Below are 17,666 nucleotides of genomic sequence, written 5' to 3' on the forward strand. Positions count from 1 at the left end.
ACTCTATTACACCACTATAAAGGGGAAGTTTGTCCAAGGCATAGTTTCAGTAAGTTAAAAAGGTATCAATTAACCATGTTAGAGAGCTCAGCAAAGAAAGAACTCGAATCTCCTCGAAGGCATTGACTTTGTGCTGTCCCGAGTGTGAGGCATGCTGGGTAAGACTGACCGAGAGCTCAGGCTCCACTATTTCTTTAGTCTCTACTGCTTTCTTGCTCTTGGTTCCGGTGCCTCCTGTGCCTCCTTGAGCAGCTGGCTTCCCCTTCTTTGGTGGCCCGCCAGGCTAACAGCAAACAGAAAAACATTAAACCAGGTAAGGATTCAGAATAGTGATTCTCAGACATTCTTAGACAGATCTGATTAAAATGAGGGATCACTCAACCAACAACAAAAAAAACCCATTTTTTTTTTTGCCCACAGAATTTAGCAATTTCAAGGGCAGACTGACCTCGTGAAGATCATTCATGGGGAAATCTACAGAAGCTGTATTAAGAACCTTGAATTCTAAATGAGCTAACTGAGACTAATGAAATACAAATGATGAACTGGTTTTATACTACATGTATTTACAGATGAATTTGAGAATTAATGTTTGGTGCCTAACATGCCTCTAGATCTTTCTCACACTAGTAAAGGACAGTTCCTCAGTTATAATATTTACTCACTATTTGACCAGAGGTACTCCACTAACATGAGACTGCATTATTAGTCACCGTAGAACTCTCTACTCTGTGAAGGAAAAGGGGTGCTATACCAATTCAGTGAGTGTTCTAGTTACGCTGAAGATGGCCATCTCTGAATTTTTTTTATTGTTTTATAAAAGTTTTCCAGATGACTTGCTTGGGTTTTCCAATAATATACTCATATAATCTATAAAAGTGATATATTTAATCATGTCAAAGTTCCATCCATTTCTGTATGGTTAAGAGCTTTTATCAAGAAGACATGCTGAAGTTTATTATGTTCCTTTTCAATGTCTGAAATTAGATTTCTTTTGATCTATAAATTCAGCGATTTTTCTAATATTAATATCAAACTATCCTTGCAATCCTGGAATAAACTTCAGTTGGTCATACTTTTTATTGTACCCACTGGATTCTATCCACTAATATTCTATTTAAGTATCTTCATTTAAGTTTATTTCACCCCAGTTTTGAACGATCACAAGAAAATAGCAGTTTATCATAAGGTACACAGTCAAGGGCAGTTAACGTGAATATGCCAACACACATCACTCCTTCTACCTATTTTGGGTATCCGTTAAGCAATGCCTAAATGTTAAGAAATGCCTAAACCTAAAATGAAAAAGATGAAATGACAAAGGACCAAACTAGTCGTGAACATGCAGACCTGTTCTGAAACCACTGTTATCTTGAACATACTCTGAGCTTTTAAGTGGGGTAATGAGCAAAACTAAGATGCTGGGTTTTAATCAAAGAAAACTTCTAACACTTGCCAGATCACATTAGCACTAACTGTGCTGATTCAGAGTAACTACCCCATAAAGAGAAATTTATTTGTTTTCTAACTGTAAAAATAGAAAATTTTACACTCTGATTTATTATAACACCTCTTCTGGATCCTTTCCCGTAATAGTACTCTGTTTAGAGAGGTAACTCAGTTAACAAATCTTCTACTTTCTTTTTTTAAAACACATATACATTTATTGGCTTAACAGATTTATTGGCTGATATTGTCCTACTTATTTTTTCAAAAGAACAAAAGCAGGTCCTCCCTACCCCATCCACAGCTTATTTTAGGGGGACGGAAAAGAATCCCTTATAAGAGAAAGCCAGCTAACATGGTAATGTTCGGCAAGATGAGAAAAGGTCTTAAGGTGCGGTGCCCAGGTCACTGTCCAGAGAGGCAGGAGCTGGTGAGAAAGGAGAAGACAGCTGCCAACTCCCTGTACTAGAGTACTGAAGAGACAGCATAACATGAAAGAGAGCACACAGGCTCTGTAGCTAGAGATACCTGGGTTCAAATCCCAGTTCTGCAACTCTGGACATTCAACAAATATATGCAGAGTTCCTGTTGTACGCCAGAGCCTCTTCTGTGCACAAGGGGTCAACCCGTGACAAGCTCTCTCTCCTTGAAGGCTTGTAATAGTACAGTGTGGAGAGATCAAGTAAACAAACAAGTCAGCTGTAAGAGCACGTGCGAGACACTTAGCCTTGCTGAGCCCTGGTCTGCTTTTCTGGAAAAACAGGGATCACAAAACACTTATCTCAAGGGTTATGATGACAATTTAATGAGATTAAGTAGGTAAAATGCTTCACAAAGTGAGGTTTACTAAATATTAGTTCTTTTCTCCTAACTCCAGGCTGGGGTTCAGGGTAGGAAAGAGAATCAAACTTATAGCATTTGCAGCAGATACCTTTATGCTTAAGAGAATCCAGTCCAGGAAAAGTGCTCACTGTAAGAAAGTCATATTTGCCCTTGAGCATTTCCCCCTCTTCTACACTACAAGGTGAAGGTGGGTGGGTGGGTGGGGCATTGACAGAATGGAAACTTGGTGCAACAACTTGGAGCATTACTAGCAAAATGACCAAGGTGATGTTATTAATGTTAAGTGGCCAGTCACACTATCTCATCATTTAATGATACTTTCTAATGCCTTAAAATAAACTTCCATATCTTCATTATCATTTTTATCTCTATACAGGTTTCAAATAACCAAATGTACTACTGGAATATTCTGTCTTCATTGAAATATGTTCTGCTGTATTTCGAATGTTGTAATGAGTTCATCTCTCAAATAAAATCATATTGAAGAATGACTATGAACCTGAGATTCAGACCCTACCTCACTAAATTCTAATTTTTAAACCACATTTTCCAAGTCACTTATTAACCTTAGCAGCAGGTGCCTTTTTTAAAGGTCCTGGTTTGGGTGCTGAAGTGTCCTTTGTGTCCTTATCTCCTGCAGCCCCTGAAGCAGCCACCCTTCCGGGCACAGGCTTGAAATCCTTTTTGTCAGCCGCAAGTCCAGCTTTCTTACCATGTACCAGCTCTACTTTTTCTGAACATTCTTTGATCTGGAAAACGAAATTGAGATAGACATTATTGAGCCCAACTTTGAAACACAATCACCACATTACTTAGTAAGTCATTTCTAAACCACAACTACATGAGAATTCAGAGAGAAAAGCTTCCTTTTCAACAAAGATAAACTATCTGTATTTTCTTGGCAGTAGATTAATGACATCTTACATTATATTTCTATGCAAAGAAAAATTTACAAAGCTTATAATAATCACATTTTTGTAGAAAACAAGTTTACGTTTAGTGGGGGGAAGAGGGGGAGATAATTTGGGAGACTGGGATTGACATATGTAGACTACCATATAAAAAACAGATAACTAATAAGTACCTACTGTAGAGCACAGAGAACTCTACTTAATACTCTGTAATGACCTCTATGGGAAAGAATCTAATGAAGAGTGGATATAAGCATAACTGATGCACTGTGCTGTACAGCAGAAACTCACAACACTGTAAGTCAACTATTCTCCAATACAAAATTCAACACAAACAATAGTCACACTTTTGGTGGCACACATTCATAATTAGAAAGGCAATTTTCCAGATATTAGAAATGAAATTAACTTAAGACATCATTTTTACTTCTTCTAAAGATTGGTCCACTCAATTTTATTTTTTATAATTTGAAAATATTTCTACTAATCAAGAAACTCTGATCGAAAGGACACCAGTAGACAAACCTAGAATGCACAGAGATAGGACTGTTATCCAATTTCATTACAATCCATTACTAACCTACCTTATCAAGCTTGAGTTTGTCTACATCAGCTAAGAATGGGTTTACTGCTTTCTCACCAACCACCTTCAAAGCAGTACCTAAAGCTTCAAACGCAGCATCTCTGACTTCAGGAGCAGAATCATTGATGTGCTATAGCCAGGAAGTAAGCAGAATGATCTTAATACAAGGTACTTCAGGTATTACTGATTCTACTTCACACTGAGGGTTGTCAGAAAAGAATTTGCTTTTTACAATTCATAGAAACTAACCTTAGCTTTCTTTCTGCCAATTAACAGTTACTCTTCCTCTCACCTTCTATCCAAAACGCCTCACAAACAGATGATCTTCAGCTACTCTAAACCGGATGCCCCTGCTTGACCAGATTCAGCTTAATAGCTGGTATCAGTTTATGGGCCAAATAAATATAATTTTTAGTAGTTAGTGGAAGTATAAATTTATGCTTTTAAGAATGGGAACACAAATGGCACAAGACTTTGGATTCAATTTCCGAAGCTACAAAGGGTCTACTCCTCAAAAGACAATAATCTACAGTCACGCAGTCAGTGCATACAATGAGGAGAGAAAAAAATCTTGCCTAGGTATAAAACAATCCCCCAATTTCAAAGAGAGTCTATACCTTAAGCAGAGCAGCACAAAAGGGCTTTAGTAAGCTCTTTGGCAGGGTAGAAGCAGTGCAGTGGCGGAAGCTTCTTGCAATAAATAGAGATGTCTGTTGCTTGATGGTTGGATTTTTATTATCCATTACTGCTAAAACATCCTCACTGATGTTCTGTAGTGTGGTCTTTAGAAAGAAAATGTGGTCAATAAGCTTTTTTCAATTGTAAAGAACAATCAAAATATCACACTGACAAACTTTACTTCAGACAAAACCACAAATGCAACTTACCGTAAGGAAGATTGCATCGATTGCCTCCTGCAGGGCTTGCACCACTTGAGGCTTCTTCTCTTTGAATTTCTCCAAAATGGTTGGTACAACCTTTACAAGTGAACAGTTGAAATATATTCGGGGAAAAAAATGACATACTGATTAATACATGCTACATCATGAATGAACTTTGAAAACATGATGCTAGAGAAGATGTCAGTCATAAAGGAGCACACCACACGTGTATTATTCCACCTATGCAAAACATCAGATCCACAGAGGCAAAAAGTATACTAGTGGCTGCCAAGGTCTAGAGGGAGGGGATAATGGGGAGTGACTGCTCACGGATATAGAGTTTCTTTTTTGGGGTGCTGAAAAATGTTCTGGAATTAGTGGTTATGGTAATACACCCTAATGAATATACTAAAACCACTGAATTATACACTTTGAGATGGTTTTATGGTATATAAGTTATATCTTAATAAAACATAATAAAACAATGTCTGGATCTACCAAAATAAGCCAAAAAAAAGTAAACATCTAAGTTGGATTAAAAAAATCACTTCCTTTCTTGAAGGGCACAAGAATCTCATGCTGGAACAATCTTATGCCTGTACCATCACAGCAATGCTTCTCAACCTTTTTTTTTTTTTGCATTTCTACCTGACATGCAACCTTACAATCATTTTTTATCAGTAATAACTCTTACTGGACAAAATGATTCTCAACTAAGTGGATTTAGGGTAGGGGAACGGGTATAGTGTATAATTCTTCCTCCCCACTCAAGACTCTGGTAGACCTCATTTGGACTGAGAAGTCTCCTGCCGTTTTACTAAAGAAAAAAGAAATAGTACCAGAAATTATAGCTAGTTTTATCAGAATTATATTTTCCTATTCAAGTACTAAGTTTAGATCAGTACACTGAGAATTTTTATAATGCTTATTTTGTCTTATAAATTATCACTAATTCATTAAACATTTAGTGACTCCCAAGAACATGTATTGAATATATGTAGCCAGGCACTATGCTAGCAGGCAAATTAAGGTTATTTTTTAAGATCTAAAACAATATATAGCAAAACTCAATGGCACCTCCTGCCACCCAATTCTTTAAAAAAAATTTCACAGGAGTGATACAGATCAAAAGAAATACAGTTTCCATGGAAAATATAAAACTGTTTATTTGTTTTTACTGTTTCATACCATTATTTAAGTTCCATGTGTACCACATGATAATTTGACTTATACATACACTACAGCATGCTCACCACCAAAAATCTAGCTTTAATTTGTTACCATACAATTGATTATGGCATTTGATAGTTTTTTTCCTTTGTTTTATGGACAAAATCCCATGATCACACGAACCTGTCATTTAGATTTGTTTGGAGAAGGGTGCTTTTATAGCTGAGACTGAACCCCACCCCCTGCCTGTGCCATCCATCACCGGAGACTTCACTTCCATTGTGTGCATGTTTGTCAGGGAGCAGGGTGTTGGGCTACAATATTCGTTTAACCTCCCTTAGAATTGTTCAAGGCATCTGTCCTGAAAGCTGCAAATATATGGTCTAGCAGACTGACATTATGTACAGATAATAATTAACTGGGAATAAAAGAATGAGAAGTGTGATGCAAAGTAGCAAATGGAATGCTTCGCCAGTGGCAACCCAGAACTGTCCCCTCACCCTGCATCTTGCAGGGAGGCAGGGAGTTTTTTTGCTGTTGTGTTTTAAAAGTTGGAACTCAATCATGCCACATTTCCCGCTGCTGCTGAAACCACCCATAGAAGACACGCCGCCTATGTGCATTGGCATGTATCGTAATGTCAGTCCTTTGCTTTACATGACATAAAATAAGCTGGTGGTTTTGTTTTAGTGTGGTAGAGATTTTTTGTTGTTTTTTAGTTTTGCATTTACAAATGGTAAAGAGTCTGCCTGCAGTGCGGGAGACTCGGGTTCAATCCCTAGGTCGGGAAGATCCACTGGAGAAGACAATGGCAACCCACTCCAGTACTGTTGCCTGGAAAATCCCATGGACAGAGGAGCCTGGCAGGCTACAGTCATGACTTCACTTTTTATCCATTTTGCCTTTCACCAATCAAAATAATCAAGATATTTTAATAGCTGTAAAGCTAAAGTTCACTTTTACATATATTGCTAAAATATTGTTTATAAATAATGAAAATAAAGCTGAACCACACTAACACACTTGATATCAAACATACCATATAATTTTAAGGGGGGACAAATATCCCAAACTATAAAGCACGAGAGACAGTCTTTATGCTGCACACAAAAATCAGAAAGCCAGAATCAGAATTCAAACTAGAGGGCTAGGTAATCATCTATAATCAACTATAAAGTCAGTAAATTAAAATGTATTTTAAGAATTGTTTTCCAGCTGAAAAGTTATTTCTAATACAAAAGTATAAAGTATTCTAAGCAACACAAAACTGACCAAAAGCTAATCAATACATTTGATAGCGCGCGCACACACACACACAAACAGATACTATGTAATAAGTAATGAATGCTATAAAATACTGAATATAATTTTCCTCCAATCTGTGATTTACATGTCTAAGGGTTGTACAGACCCTTATTTTTATTTCCCTGGTAACAAGCTAGTCATGATTTATTTTTATTTGGTAGTGTCTTGTTTTTTTCACTTAAGTTCTCCGAAATTATTTTTAATGCTATGAGTAAGCAACCTCCAAATACCATAACTAAGTGAGGTTAGATGTTTGCTTCACAATATAAACTGACACATGACTACAGACTGTTAGGAGATCTCAAGTCGATCTAGGGAATCAAAGGATCAAGTGGCTAGCAAGTTAAACCCTAAAGTTCAGTACAGTCAATTTACAGGAGGCTTAGTCAATCTAAGTAATACAGATAAGATTTAGAGATCAATTAACAGAAGCCAGAACTAAAGAAAACATTGCATTTGTTAAAACTGTTCCCAAACTTGAGTGCTTCCAAATTTATATTCAACAAATGTCTCTAGTCAAGAGTTTCTCATAATAAACTGATATATCACCAACAGTGCAACCTACATAAAATATCTCAAGTATGTGAAAGTGAAAGTCGCTTAGTCGTGTTCGACTCTTTGCAACCCCATGGACTTGACACAGTCCATGGAATTCTCCTGGCCAGAATATTGGAGTGGGTAGCCTTTCTCTTCTTCAAGGGATCTTCCCAACCCAGGGATCGAACCCAGGTCTCCCGCATTGCAGGCAGATTCCTTACCAGCTGAGCCATCAGGGAACCCCATCTCAAGTATATAAGTAAACTATTATTTTTTTAAATAGAAAAACCCTATTAAATACATTTTATACATTAATCTCATTTCTGGTTTTATACTGCCTTTCCTAGTCTCAGTTTTACTCTGTTCTGGTTATCACAAGTTATATTTCATCCTGTTATACTGTACATCGTATTTTAAGAGCAAAACAGGATATTAGTAAGTAAATGAATAAGCAAACCAACTCAATTAAGTACTTTAGATCAAGTGCCGGATTTTCTACATAAAGCTAGTAAATTTAGTTACAACTGACATCTTTATTGTAAAATAAATGTTTTAACGAGCTACACTTAGTACTAATAACTTATGCCAAAAGCTGTTTTAAAGCACAAAGTAAATTAGCCATCCGTTTCTTGATAAAACTTAACCTATATTGAAAAAGGAGTGTTACTTACGTGTCCTGCGTATTGTCCAAATTTCTTTCTTAGCCCAACAGCCAGGCCAGTAAGACATTTTGCTGCCAAAGCTACCAACATGACATTGGTGTCCTTTCCAACAACCTACAAAGGGTGGAAAAAAAGGAGAACAAAGGAGTCACAGTCCCAAAGAAGAGTAAAAATTTACTCTTAAAAGAACTCTGAAAGCTATTATGTAATAGGCAGCCAACTTTGTTCCGTACAAGAGGAAAGATTCTTCTTTGACAATATAAAATTTGGGAGCTTCTCTTCTTATGTCTAGTCTCCTACCCTAAAGCTCTACCAACAAAATATACATACAACCACATCAAGTCTCAAACTCTCCACTGGTGGTAGTCTGGGCTGTCAGCACTGCACAACTGTGTAGGCGACTCTCATACTGGAAGAAAAGCTGGAGGCCTCTTGACTTTGCTCTGGGGCTGCTGCTGCTGCTGCTAAGTTGCTTCAGTCGTGTCTGACTCTGTGCAACCCCACAGACGGCAGCCCATCAGGCTCCCCCGTCCCTGGGATTCTCCAGGCAAGAGTACTGGAGTGGGTTGCCATTTCCTTCTCTAATGCATGAAAGTGAAAAGTGAAAGTGAAGTCACTCAGTCGTGTCCGACTCTTAGCGACCCCATGGACTGCAGCCTACCAGGCTCCTCCGTCCATGTGATTTTCCAGGCAAGAGTACTAGAGTGGGGTGCCATCGCCTTCTCTGTGCTTTGGGGCAGGGAAAGTGAAAAGACAGTACCTTTGAAAGACACCACAGAGTAGCAGCTCTAACATTTATACCCAAGAAGCACCAGCAGAAAGTGCTGTTGGTACTTTCAAGAAGCTGATGAGATGTAAACTATTATATATAGGATGGATAACAACAAGGTCCTACTGTATAGCAGGACCTGTATATTCAGTGTCTTGTGATAAACCATAATGGAAAACAATGTTAAAAAAAAAAAGGAAGTTGACGAGGATTCTAAATTGCAAATACCTCTGCAACCATTCCTGAGGGAGCTTACGCCTTGCAGCTGCCGTTTTAGTTGCCTAATGACCATCTGACTTGTACTCAGAGTCTCTCATCAGAGTGTCCTCCAGCAGTGTTAATACTACCACCATCCCATAGCATGCCCTACAAAACCCAGAACTTAGCAAAACTCATGGGTAGTAGCTGCATTTGCATCAGCTCAGCAAGACAGTGACTAGTATGCCTCAGTTCCTTTTTGCTAGGATTTTATTGTGGTTTACTGTTCAAGCCAGCTGATGCCAAAAAGATGCTTTACTTTTAAGTGCCCCCCAAACTTTGGTTTTTCATGCTTTCCCCAGGTAGAAGAAATACTTCCATTCTATTTTGGATTTTATCCCTAAGATCTGGTATTTCATGAGCAGAACATTTCATTCCAGATTCCCTGAATTAAAGAGCCCCTAATGTACAGCATTATGCATAGCAAGACAGTCCTATATATACATACACATTCCCTACCGAGGAGTGAGGGTTAAAAGACCAACATTTATTAAAAACAAACTAGATGCTATAATTTTATAGGTGCTTTATAATCTTTATTCAATTTTTACTCTATAAAACAAGCACTATTATTATCTTAATTTTGTGGATTTCAAAAATTAAATAGAGATTAATACATTCAAGATCACAGAGTTAGAAAATGGTAGTGCTGTGATTCAAACTCGGTCTGCTTTGACCCCCAAAGCTTTTGCTATCTTTACTAAAGCACATTCTCCTTCTAAACTCACAGGAAATTTATTTTCCTTATGAGAAGATGAGCTGCTGCTGCTGCTGCTAAGTCACTTAGACCAGGGTCCTAATAAATGTTTTGTTAAATCTATAATTACTATAAGTCTAGGTATTAAAATTCTATCGATTTTTGTATTGAACATATTGGCATTTGTGTCTGGATTATTTTTCTTTACTAAAACATCTCTCAGGTATTATTTACATGCTAGATTTTGTATTTAGCATCTTAACATATATTCTAGGAAAGGTCATCAAAAACATGCTAGACCCCATTGCAAGAGATCCTACTTCAATGAATTTGGGATGGGATGTGGACATTAGTATTTTAATACAGTTCAAAGGTGCTTCTGTTATACTGGCCTAGTTAAAGGACATCATTCAATCGATTTCTTAAGAGACTATCTAATATTATCATAAGAGTAGTAACCAGTGGAAACTGAATCTCAGACACTGATGACCCCAATGTAAGGTTTTGAAGAGGATCTTGTGAACCTATTATAGTTCGGGATATAGCAAAAGACTGAGTGCATTTATTGGTAAGTGATGAACCAGGCATCCAGTACAATATTTGCCCATTAACACTCATTCTCACACATCCCAGTTTGACTAAACAAGTGGTTCTTAACTGGGAAACGCGAATGGGGAAAATGGAAAAGTGTTTATTTTTAAGAAAAATAGTGTACATGGAGGGACTCCATTTCAGGGTTGAAGAAAAAGTCAGTAATTCTGTTTGAGATCAGGGAAAGAAGTTATAGCTCACAATGTTAACTTAATCTAAATAATGGGAACTACTCTATAATTCGGAGAAGGCAATGGCAACCCACTCCAGCACTCTTGCCTGGAGAATCCCATGGACGGAAGAGCCTGGTGGGCTGCAGTCCATGGGGTTGCTAAGAATCGGGCACGACTGAGTGACTTCACTTTCACTTTTCACTTTCACGCATTGGAGAAGGAAATGGCAACCCACTCCAGTATTCTTGCCTGGAGAATCCCAGGGATGGGGGAGCCTGGTGGGCTGCCGACCCTGGGGTCACACAGAGTCGGACATGACTGTAGCAATTTAGCAGCAGCAGCAGCAGCAGTAGCAGAAGCACTCTATAATTAAAATTGCTGTCACTTCTACTTAATTAATTTTAAGTAATAATCAATTACTACTTATCTTTAACTAGTAATGTGAGCCACTAAACAGTAATCAAAAGAAAAACACTGTTGGCAGACCATACAAGCAGGGCCACGGCCACCAGAAGTCTGCACGCTGGAACACAGCGTGGCCCCTGCCACCCTGACTAGAGGGGGCCCATGGGCAGCAACAGGGAGCCAGTTCAGCCAAAAACAGATAACACAATTTAAAAAAATTTAAAAAGAAATTATTTCAGGAATATTGTGAGGAATTTCAAAACGAGGAGCTTTTTACTACCTGTATTTAAGGAAAAAACTGGGCAACTAGTAAGATTACTTGATGAAGAAAACAGAGAGAAGAGACGATGGAGGGAAGAGGGATGGGTCCACAAAGACCAATTAAGTCAATACAATATGGACCTGGGGCTGGACATGGGGCGGGGGCTTGGGGAGGCAAGGATTAAGAGTGGGATTAGCAGATGCAAACCAGCATACAGAAGGTCAATAAACAACAAGGTGCTACTGTACTGAACAGGGAACTATATTCAATTTCTTAGGATAAACTATAATAGAAAAAATATTAAAAAGAATACATATACATATGTATAACTGAATCACTTTGCTGTACAGTAGAAATTAACACAACACTATAAATCAACTATATAATAAAACAAAAACAATATGGATATGAAGTTTATTTTTGTCTACAAGTAACTAAAATAGAAAATACAAAAACAAAAATGTCATGTTTCATGTTAATTTATATTGACATTAATTTTTCATGGTTTTAAATATTTCAGCCACAAAATTAAGTTTCTTTTTACTGGGCTGTAGCCTCTGATTGACTGCCCCAACTCCACCATGTGAAGAGGGAAAGAAGTGCCTCCTGCTACCATAAGATCTCACACACATCCACCGTTTATGTCGACCCAAATATAAAAATCCATGACCGTCTCTGTACAGAATACAGTGAGAGTTTATATTCACAGTCACAAAACCAATGGAAATCACAGAATAGTTTTCATCTAAAAAGCTAATATCCTAAGAAAATGCATGTAGAGAACATCAATTATTAACATTCCTGATTCCAATTAACATTCCTGATCATTACATAAGGAAAAATAAAAGCTTTTGTTTGAGGCACTGAGAATTCAGTGCAATGTATCTGTTTCCGTAAGATTTCTGATTTTAAAAATTATATGCTAGAACTCACAGAGAATCTGGAGCTCTCGTCAAGGTCACTAGAATCCCTCTTCCTGCCTTCTACCCGCCTCTTTCCTCCTAGGCTCCAGGTTGGTGAATCTTTTCCCTAGGCCCACTGCCTCTTAATAGACAGTCAGTCCTTTGTAACTGCAGATTCCGGAGGCCAACAGTATTCATTGCACTATGCCTTTTTATACAAGGAACTTGAGCAGCTTTTAGCGTAGGTGGGAGCTCCTAGAACCAACACTCTGCCCCCTCTTTCCCCCAACCTGGGGATATCGAGAGATGACTGTAGTCTTGCCTGGGTCTGTGGCTCTTCAAGATAGATGACAGAGGAACAATGATTTTGACAAATTATATCCCTGTCTCCAAGTCCTACTTGGAGGAAAGCAAAGGAAGACTAACTATGAGAAAATACAGTCCCGCCTCATTATTCACGAATTTCACATTTGCAAATTCATCTACCCATTAAAATTAACTGATAAGCCCCAAATCAATGATCGAGGCACTTTTCTGGTTACTCACAGATAAGCACAGAGCTGAGAAAAATCTGAATTGCCTGACATGCACATTCCCAGCTGAGATGGACAATGAGATGCTCTGCCTTTGTCTTTCAGCTCTCACACTGTAAACAAGTCTCTTTTCATAGTCTAGTTTACTGCCAGGGGTTTTTTTCTGCATTTTTGTGCTTTTGGTTGGTGCTTCCACTGTTTAAAGTGACCCACAAGTATAGTGCTGAGGTGCTCTCTGGTGTTCTTACATGCAAAAAGGCAGTGATGTCTCTTTCAGAGAAAATAAATGTGTTAGGTAGACTTTGTTCAGGCATGAGTTATACTGCTGTTGGCTGTGAGTTCAATGTTAAGGAATCAATCACATATAGTGAATAAGACATCTTCAAACAGAATAAAACAAGGTTATGCATTGATCAGTTAATGAAAATGTGACCACAGGGCTGCAGGACCTTAACCCTGTATCTTCTCTTGGAACAATGGTTCAGCATTTGCTAATTCAGTGTTTGCAGTGACATTATAGAACATTATTACCACGAATAATGAGAATTACTCTACTTACATATTCATTTAATTAAAGAGTAACCTCCCTCAGCCCCCACAATGCTAATCCTCTATAATTTCAAGCTGAAGAAGCAAATAAAACATTTTATCCTTGCTATATTCAAGAAGATGCCTTCAAAAAAAAAAAAAAAGAAGAAGATGCTGTCAGTCTCTTAAGCTCTATTAAAACAACATCCACAAGCGTCTGACCTGACTTACAGATATTATGAAAAACCACTACATACAAAAATATCCACCCCCTCCCCCCCCAAAAAAAAATCCACCCCAGCATTCAACTTGCTTGGAACTAAGTAATACCAAAGAGTATTTTCTAAAATATTTCTTTCTTATTTAGTACTTACCTGCTTTATAACTGACCACATATCCCCAGGTCCTGCGCTTCACTTTACATGCTAATAGTGTGGTATCACTTACTACCTACCTAATGAAAAATACTCTTCACATCTAATATTTGTTCCATTAAATAGACCCAATTTAAAAAGCTCATTCTGTAGAATTATAAAACTAGAATATTTCGTTCTAGATCAGCAAGATTCTCTATTTCTTAATGTTTGTGTATGCTATCAAATAGCATATTTACAGTCAAAGTGATAATTAACAAAGATTAAAAACTAATCCCTCTAACCTAAGACCGATCATTTTAAATAACCCTTAAAAAAATATGTATGCATATAATTAAAAAACAATCAACAGTGTTCCCTAAATGGCGGTGCTGACTGTGATAAAAAAGGTGACTTATGAAGAAAAATAATGGCCTGGTCTGCTGTTGGGATACCAATGCTTAAACTCTTCATATTTACCTTCTTCAAAGCCTTTACTAAATCTGCATAATCGCCTGCTTCCAGTTTGGGGTTTTTCACGAGCACTTCTACAGCTTCCAGGGCTTCTTTTCTTTCTTGCCATTTTTTTGCCTCCTATAAGACATAGTATGAGTCACTTGGAGAATAGAAAATAAGAAAGCAAAACAAAAGTCTATTTCTTGTGTGCTACTAATTCAAAGATATCTGTTTTTTTGTTTTTTAGAAACTTTCTAAAGCTAGTTAGAAATCAACATTACAAAACAATGTAGCCAAGCAGAATTAAATTAAAGTTAAATTCATGTGTATAAAATTCTGTTCATATGTAAAAAGTATTTTTGTAACATCTCATAATCCTAATGTTCTACAATAAATAAGCAGGATGAAACACCAGATTGTTCTCATCTTCTAGGTAAACTTTGAGCAAGTGTTAAACAGAAAACACTAATAGAAAGCATTTCTAGCATATCTCACAGTAGCACATCTATAGGGGAGAGGAATTTCTATACTGATAACATTAGAAACACCAGACAGGAACAAACATATAACCAACAACCAATACTGTTCTAATTCTGGATATTAGTTTTCCAAATTGTAGGTACAGTGTTATTTTTTTTGTTTGCTTTGTGGTCATAAAGTAGAAAATGCTTCACTAGAATTTGAATTCGAATATTCACTGTTGGAAAGAACTAGGGATACAAAGATGACAAACGGGTCACCTTGGAGGTAATTATAATTCACTTCAGTTCATCAAATATGTATCTGTTAATCGGAAGATAAGAGAATGCGCAAGGAGCTGGTAGTAGAGGTAGGTCTTCAGTGAATAACCATCAGGTCACGACCACTGGGAAAGGGGAAGTACAGGCGGCTCTGGGACAGCAAAGGATTTAACTCAGTTTAGGTTGTCAGGTAAGACCTCCTCCCAAAAGTGATGCTCAAGGTGGGATCTGGATGATGAAGAGAGATTATGGGGTAAATGGGGAGGGGGCGGGGAAGAGTGTTATAGGCAGAAAGAACAGCGTTTATGTCAAAGCCGAGTTTAGGGTGGAAAAAAAGTCCGGTGCATTTGATACCAGGAGAAATTCAGTACGACTGGAGCATGGGAAGTGACAGCAATTAGCGATGTGGCTGGAAGGTGCACGGAGGCCTCAAAGGTGCCCTAGATTGCCTCAATGACTACAGTACGATTTCAAACATCACCTTAAAACCCATGGAAGCCACTGAAAGATTTTAATGAGGCAATAATGTAGAAAGATTTCCATTATCAGAATGAAAATGACACCTCTAATTATACTGTGAAATATAAGGGGAATCTCTCGCTCGCTCTCTTTCTGCCGCCATCTTGGCTCTGCGTTCCCCACACAAAATGCCCGGCGAAGCCACAGAAACCGTCCCTGCTGCAGAGCAGGAGTTGCCACAGCCCCAGGCTGAGACAGGGTCTGGAACAGAATCTGATAGTGATGAATCAGTCCCAGAGCTTGAGGAACAGGATTCTACACAGGCAACCACACAACAAGCTCAGCTGGCAGCAGCAGCTGAAATCGATGAAGAACCAGTCAGTAAAGCAAAACAGAGCCGGAGTGAAAAGAAGGCACGGAAGGCTATGTCCAAACTGGGTCTTCAACAGGTTACAGGGGTTACTAGAGTCACTATCCGGAAATCTAAGAATATCCTTTTTGTCATCACAAAACCAGATGTGTACAAGAGCCCAGCTTCAGATACCTACATTGTTTTTGGGGAAGCCAAGATTGAGGATTTATCTCAGCAAGCACAGTTAGCAGCTGCTGAGAAATTCGAAGTTCAAGGTGAAGCTGTCTCAAACATCCAAGAAAACACACAGACTCCAACTGTACAAGAGGAGAGTGAAGAGGAAGAGGTTGATGAAACAGGTGTGGAAGTTAAGGACATAGAATTGGTCATGTCACAAGCAAATGTGTCGAGAGCAAAGGCAGTCCGAGCCCTGAAGAACAACAGCAATGATATTGTAAATGCTATTATGGAATTAACAATGTAACCATCTGAAAAGAGGACCTTTTTTTGGTGTTTCAAAAGAGTAACTGCAGCTGGGTTTGAAATTTGTACTGTTTCTATCATTAATTAAAGTTATGGCTTCTTGTTGGATGAAAAAAAAAAGAAAGAAATATAATGGGAAGGAGGCAAAAGCAGACAGGGAGTCTTGTGGAAGATACTGCAGCATATATGGCAAGAGCTGATGGTAATGGTCGGGACAAGACTGTCTCAACTGGGGATAATTTTGACTCTTGGGGTATGCTTGGCAAAGTCTGGAGACATTTTTGATTGTCATGACTTGGAGGAATGGTGTTATTAATATCTGACTGATAAAGGTCAGAGATGCTGCTAAACATCCTACAGTGTGCAGACAATCCCCCAAACAAATATCTGGCCAAAAAATGTCAACAGTGTCAAGGTCAAGAAACCCTGGGGAAAGGGGTAAAAAAAAAAGCAGTAACTCTTGGGTAGAGAAAGAGACCCTGGGGATGGAGAAAAGAGAATGAATTTGAGATATATTTAAAGGTAAGACCAGACAGAAAATGAGGAAGTTAAAAGTCAAGAATAATGTTTGGGTTTCTGGCAAGATGTGAAAAAACGGACTAATGTAGGCACTTATTCAAACTTCTATGGGAACAAAGAAGAAACCACTGACTCATTCTAATAGGGAAGATATGGTGGAAGAGGGTGCACCAGGAAGAGGGCTCAGCAGAGCATTCTCCAACAATATTCAAGTCAGTGTTAAACATGAAAGAAATGAAAGAAGTTTACCATTACTTACAATTTTGTCATAAAAGTCTTTGGGAAGCTTGGAAAGAATTTCTACTGCTTCCAAAAGCTCATAAGCATCTATCTGTGGGACCTCATCACCATCATCACCACCTTCCAGGAGGAAAACAAAACAAACCTTAAAAATGGATGAACTGGTTTTACTTACCAAACAGTCATCAGTTGTCCTTTCACACTCCTGATGCAATCTTGCCACAGGAGGGACCAGAATTATTAATCCTACAAACAACTTGTATTTTATCAAATGGCGGTCCTATAAAATTTACCTCGTGAACACAGGTTCCTGTTACAGGGCCAGTCTTGCTAACTTTTTTACAGAAACCAGTGCTGATAGGTGGCTTACCTCCCTCAGCATCTCCACCAGCAGACTGTTGCTGTTCCAATTTAGCTTCTAGTTCTTGCTGGGAACGCAGAAACCTAGCTGGTTTAGGAGCACCTGTTGGCAGTTTGACCCACTCTTCTTCTAGTTCTTTCAACTGCAAATATCATAAAATATTTTAAAAACATATCTAGATCTCTGCTATTAGAGAAAATATTTATATTTACTAACGGACCGGAACCCAATTTCTTATTTATGCGGC

The 17,666-nt window shown here is 38.2% G+C and overlaps 2 protein-coding genes across 6 annotated transcripts in view; one reads left to right on the plus strand and one right to left on the minus strand.

Annotated features, from left to right (window-relative positions):
• Positions 1 to 17,666, minus strand: part of CKAP5 (cytoskeleton associated protein 5) — a 96,240-nt gene that overhangs the window by 39,224 nt on the left and 39,350 nt on the right. For all 5 annotated transcript variants that reach the window (XM_052652260.1, XM_052652259.1, XM_052652256.1 and 2 more), the window contains exons 6-14: positions 17,429 to 17,561; positions 17,078 to 17,178; positions 14,290 to 14,403; positions 8,348 to 8,452; positions 4,671 to 4,760; positions 4,401 to 4,565; positions 3,785 to 3,913; positions 2,856 to 3,038; positions 170 to 283 (exon numbers count right to left, since the gene is read on the minus strand). In XM_052652260.1, coding sequence (XP_052508220.1) covers positions 170 to 283; positions 2,856 to 3,038; positions 3,785 to 3,913; positions 4,401 to 4,565; positions 4,671 to 4,760; positions 8,348 to 8,452; positions 14,290 to 14,403; positions 17,078 to 17,178; positions 17,429 to 17,561 — 1,134 coding nt within the window. The remainder of the gene's footprint in view (positions 1 to 169; positions 284 to 2,855; positions 3,039 to 3,784; positions 3,914 to 4,400; positions 4,566 to 4,670; positions 4,761 to 8,347; positions 8,453 to 14,289; positions 14,404 to 17,077; positions 17,179 to 17,428; positions 17,562 to 17,666) is intronic.
• LOC128060048 (nascent polypeptide-associated complex subunit alpha-like) lies at positions 15,632 to 16,413 on the plus strand. Its single transcript, XM_052652262.1, has one exon. The coding sequence runs from the start codon at positions 15,653 to 15,655 to the stop codon at positions 16,298 to 16,300; it is 648 nt and encodes a 215-aa protein (XP_052508222.1). The 5' UTR covers positions 15,632 to 15,652; the 3' UTR covers positions 16,301 to 16,413.

Source organism: Budorcas taxicolor, chromosome 15 (assembly GCF_023091745.1).
Source record: "Budorcas taxicolor isolate Tak-1 chromosome 15, Takin1.1, whole genome shotgun sequence".
In the NCBI taxonomy this organism is placed as follows: domain Eukaryota; kingdom Metazoa; phylum Chordata; class Mammalia; order Artiodactyla; family Bovidae; genus Budorcas; species Budorcas taxicolor.

What these genes read in the sequence shown, in the direction of transcription:
- LOC128060048 (XM_052652262.1), top strand. Translation starts at nt 15,653, where the DNA reads ATGCCCGGCGAAGCCACAGAAACCGTCCCTGCTGCAGAGCAGGAGTTG.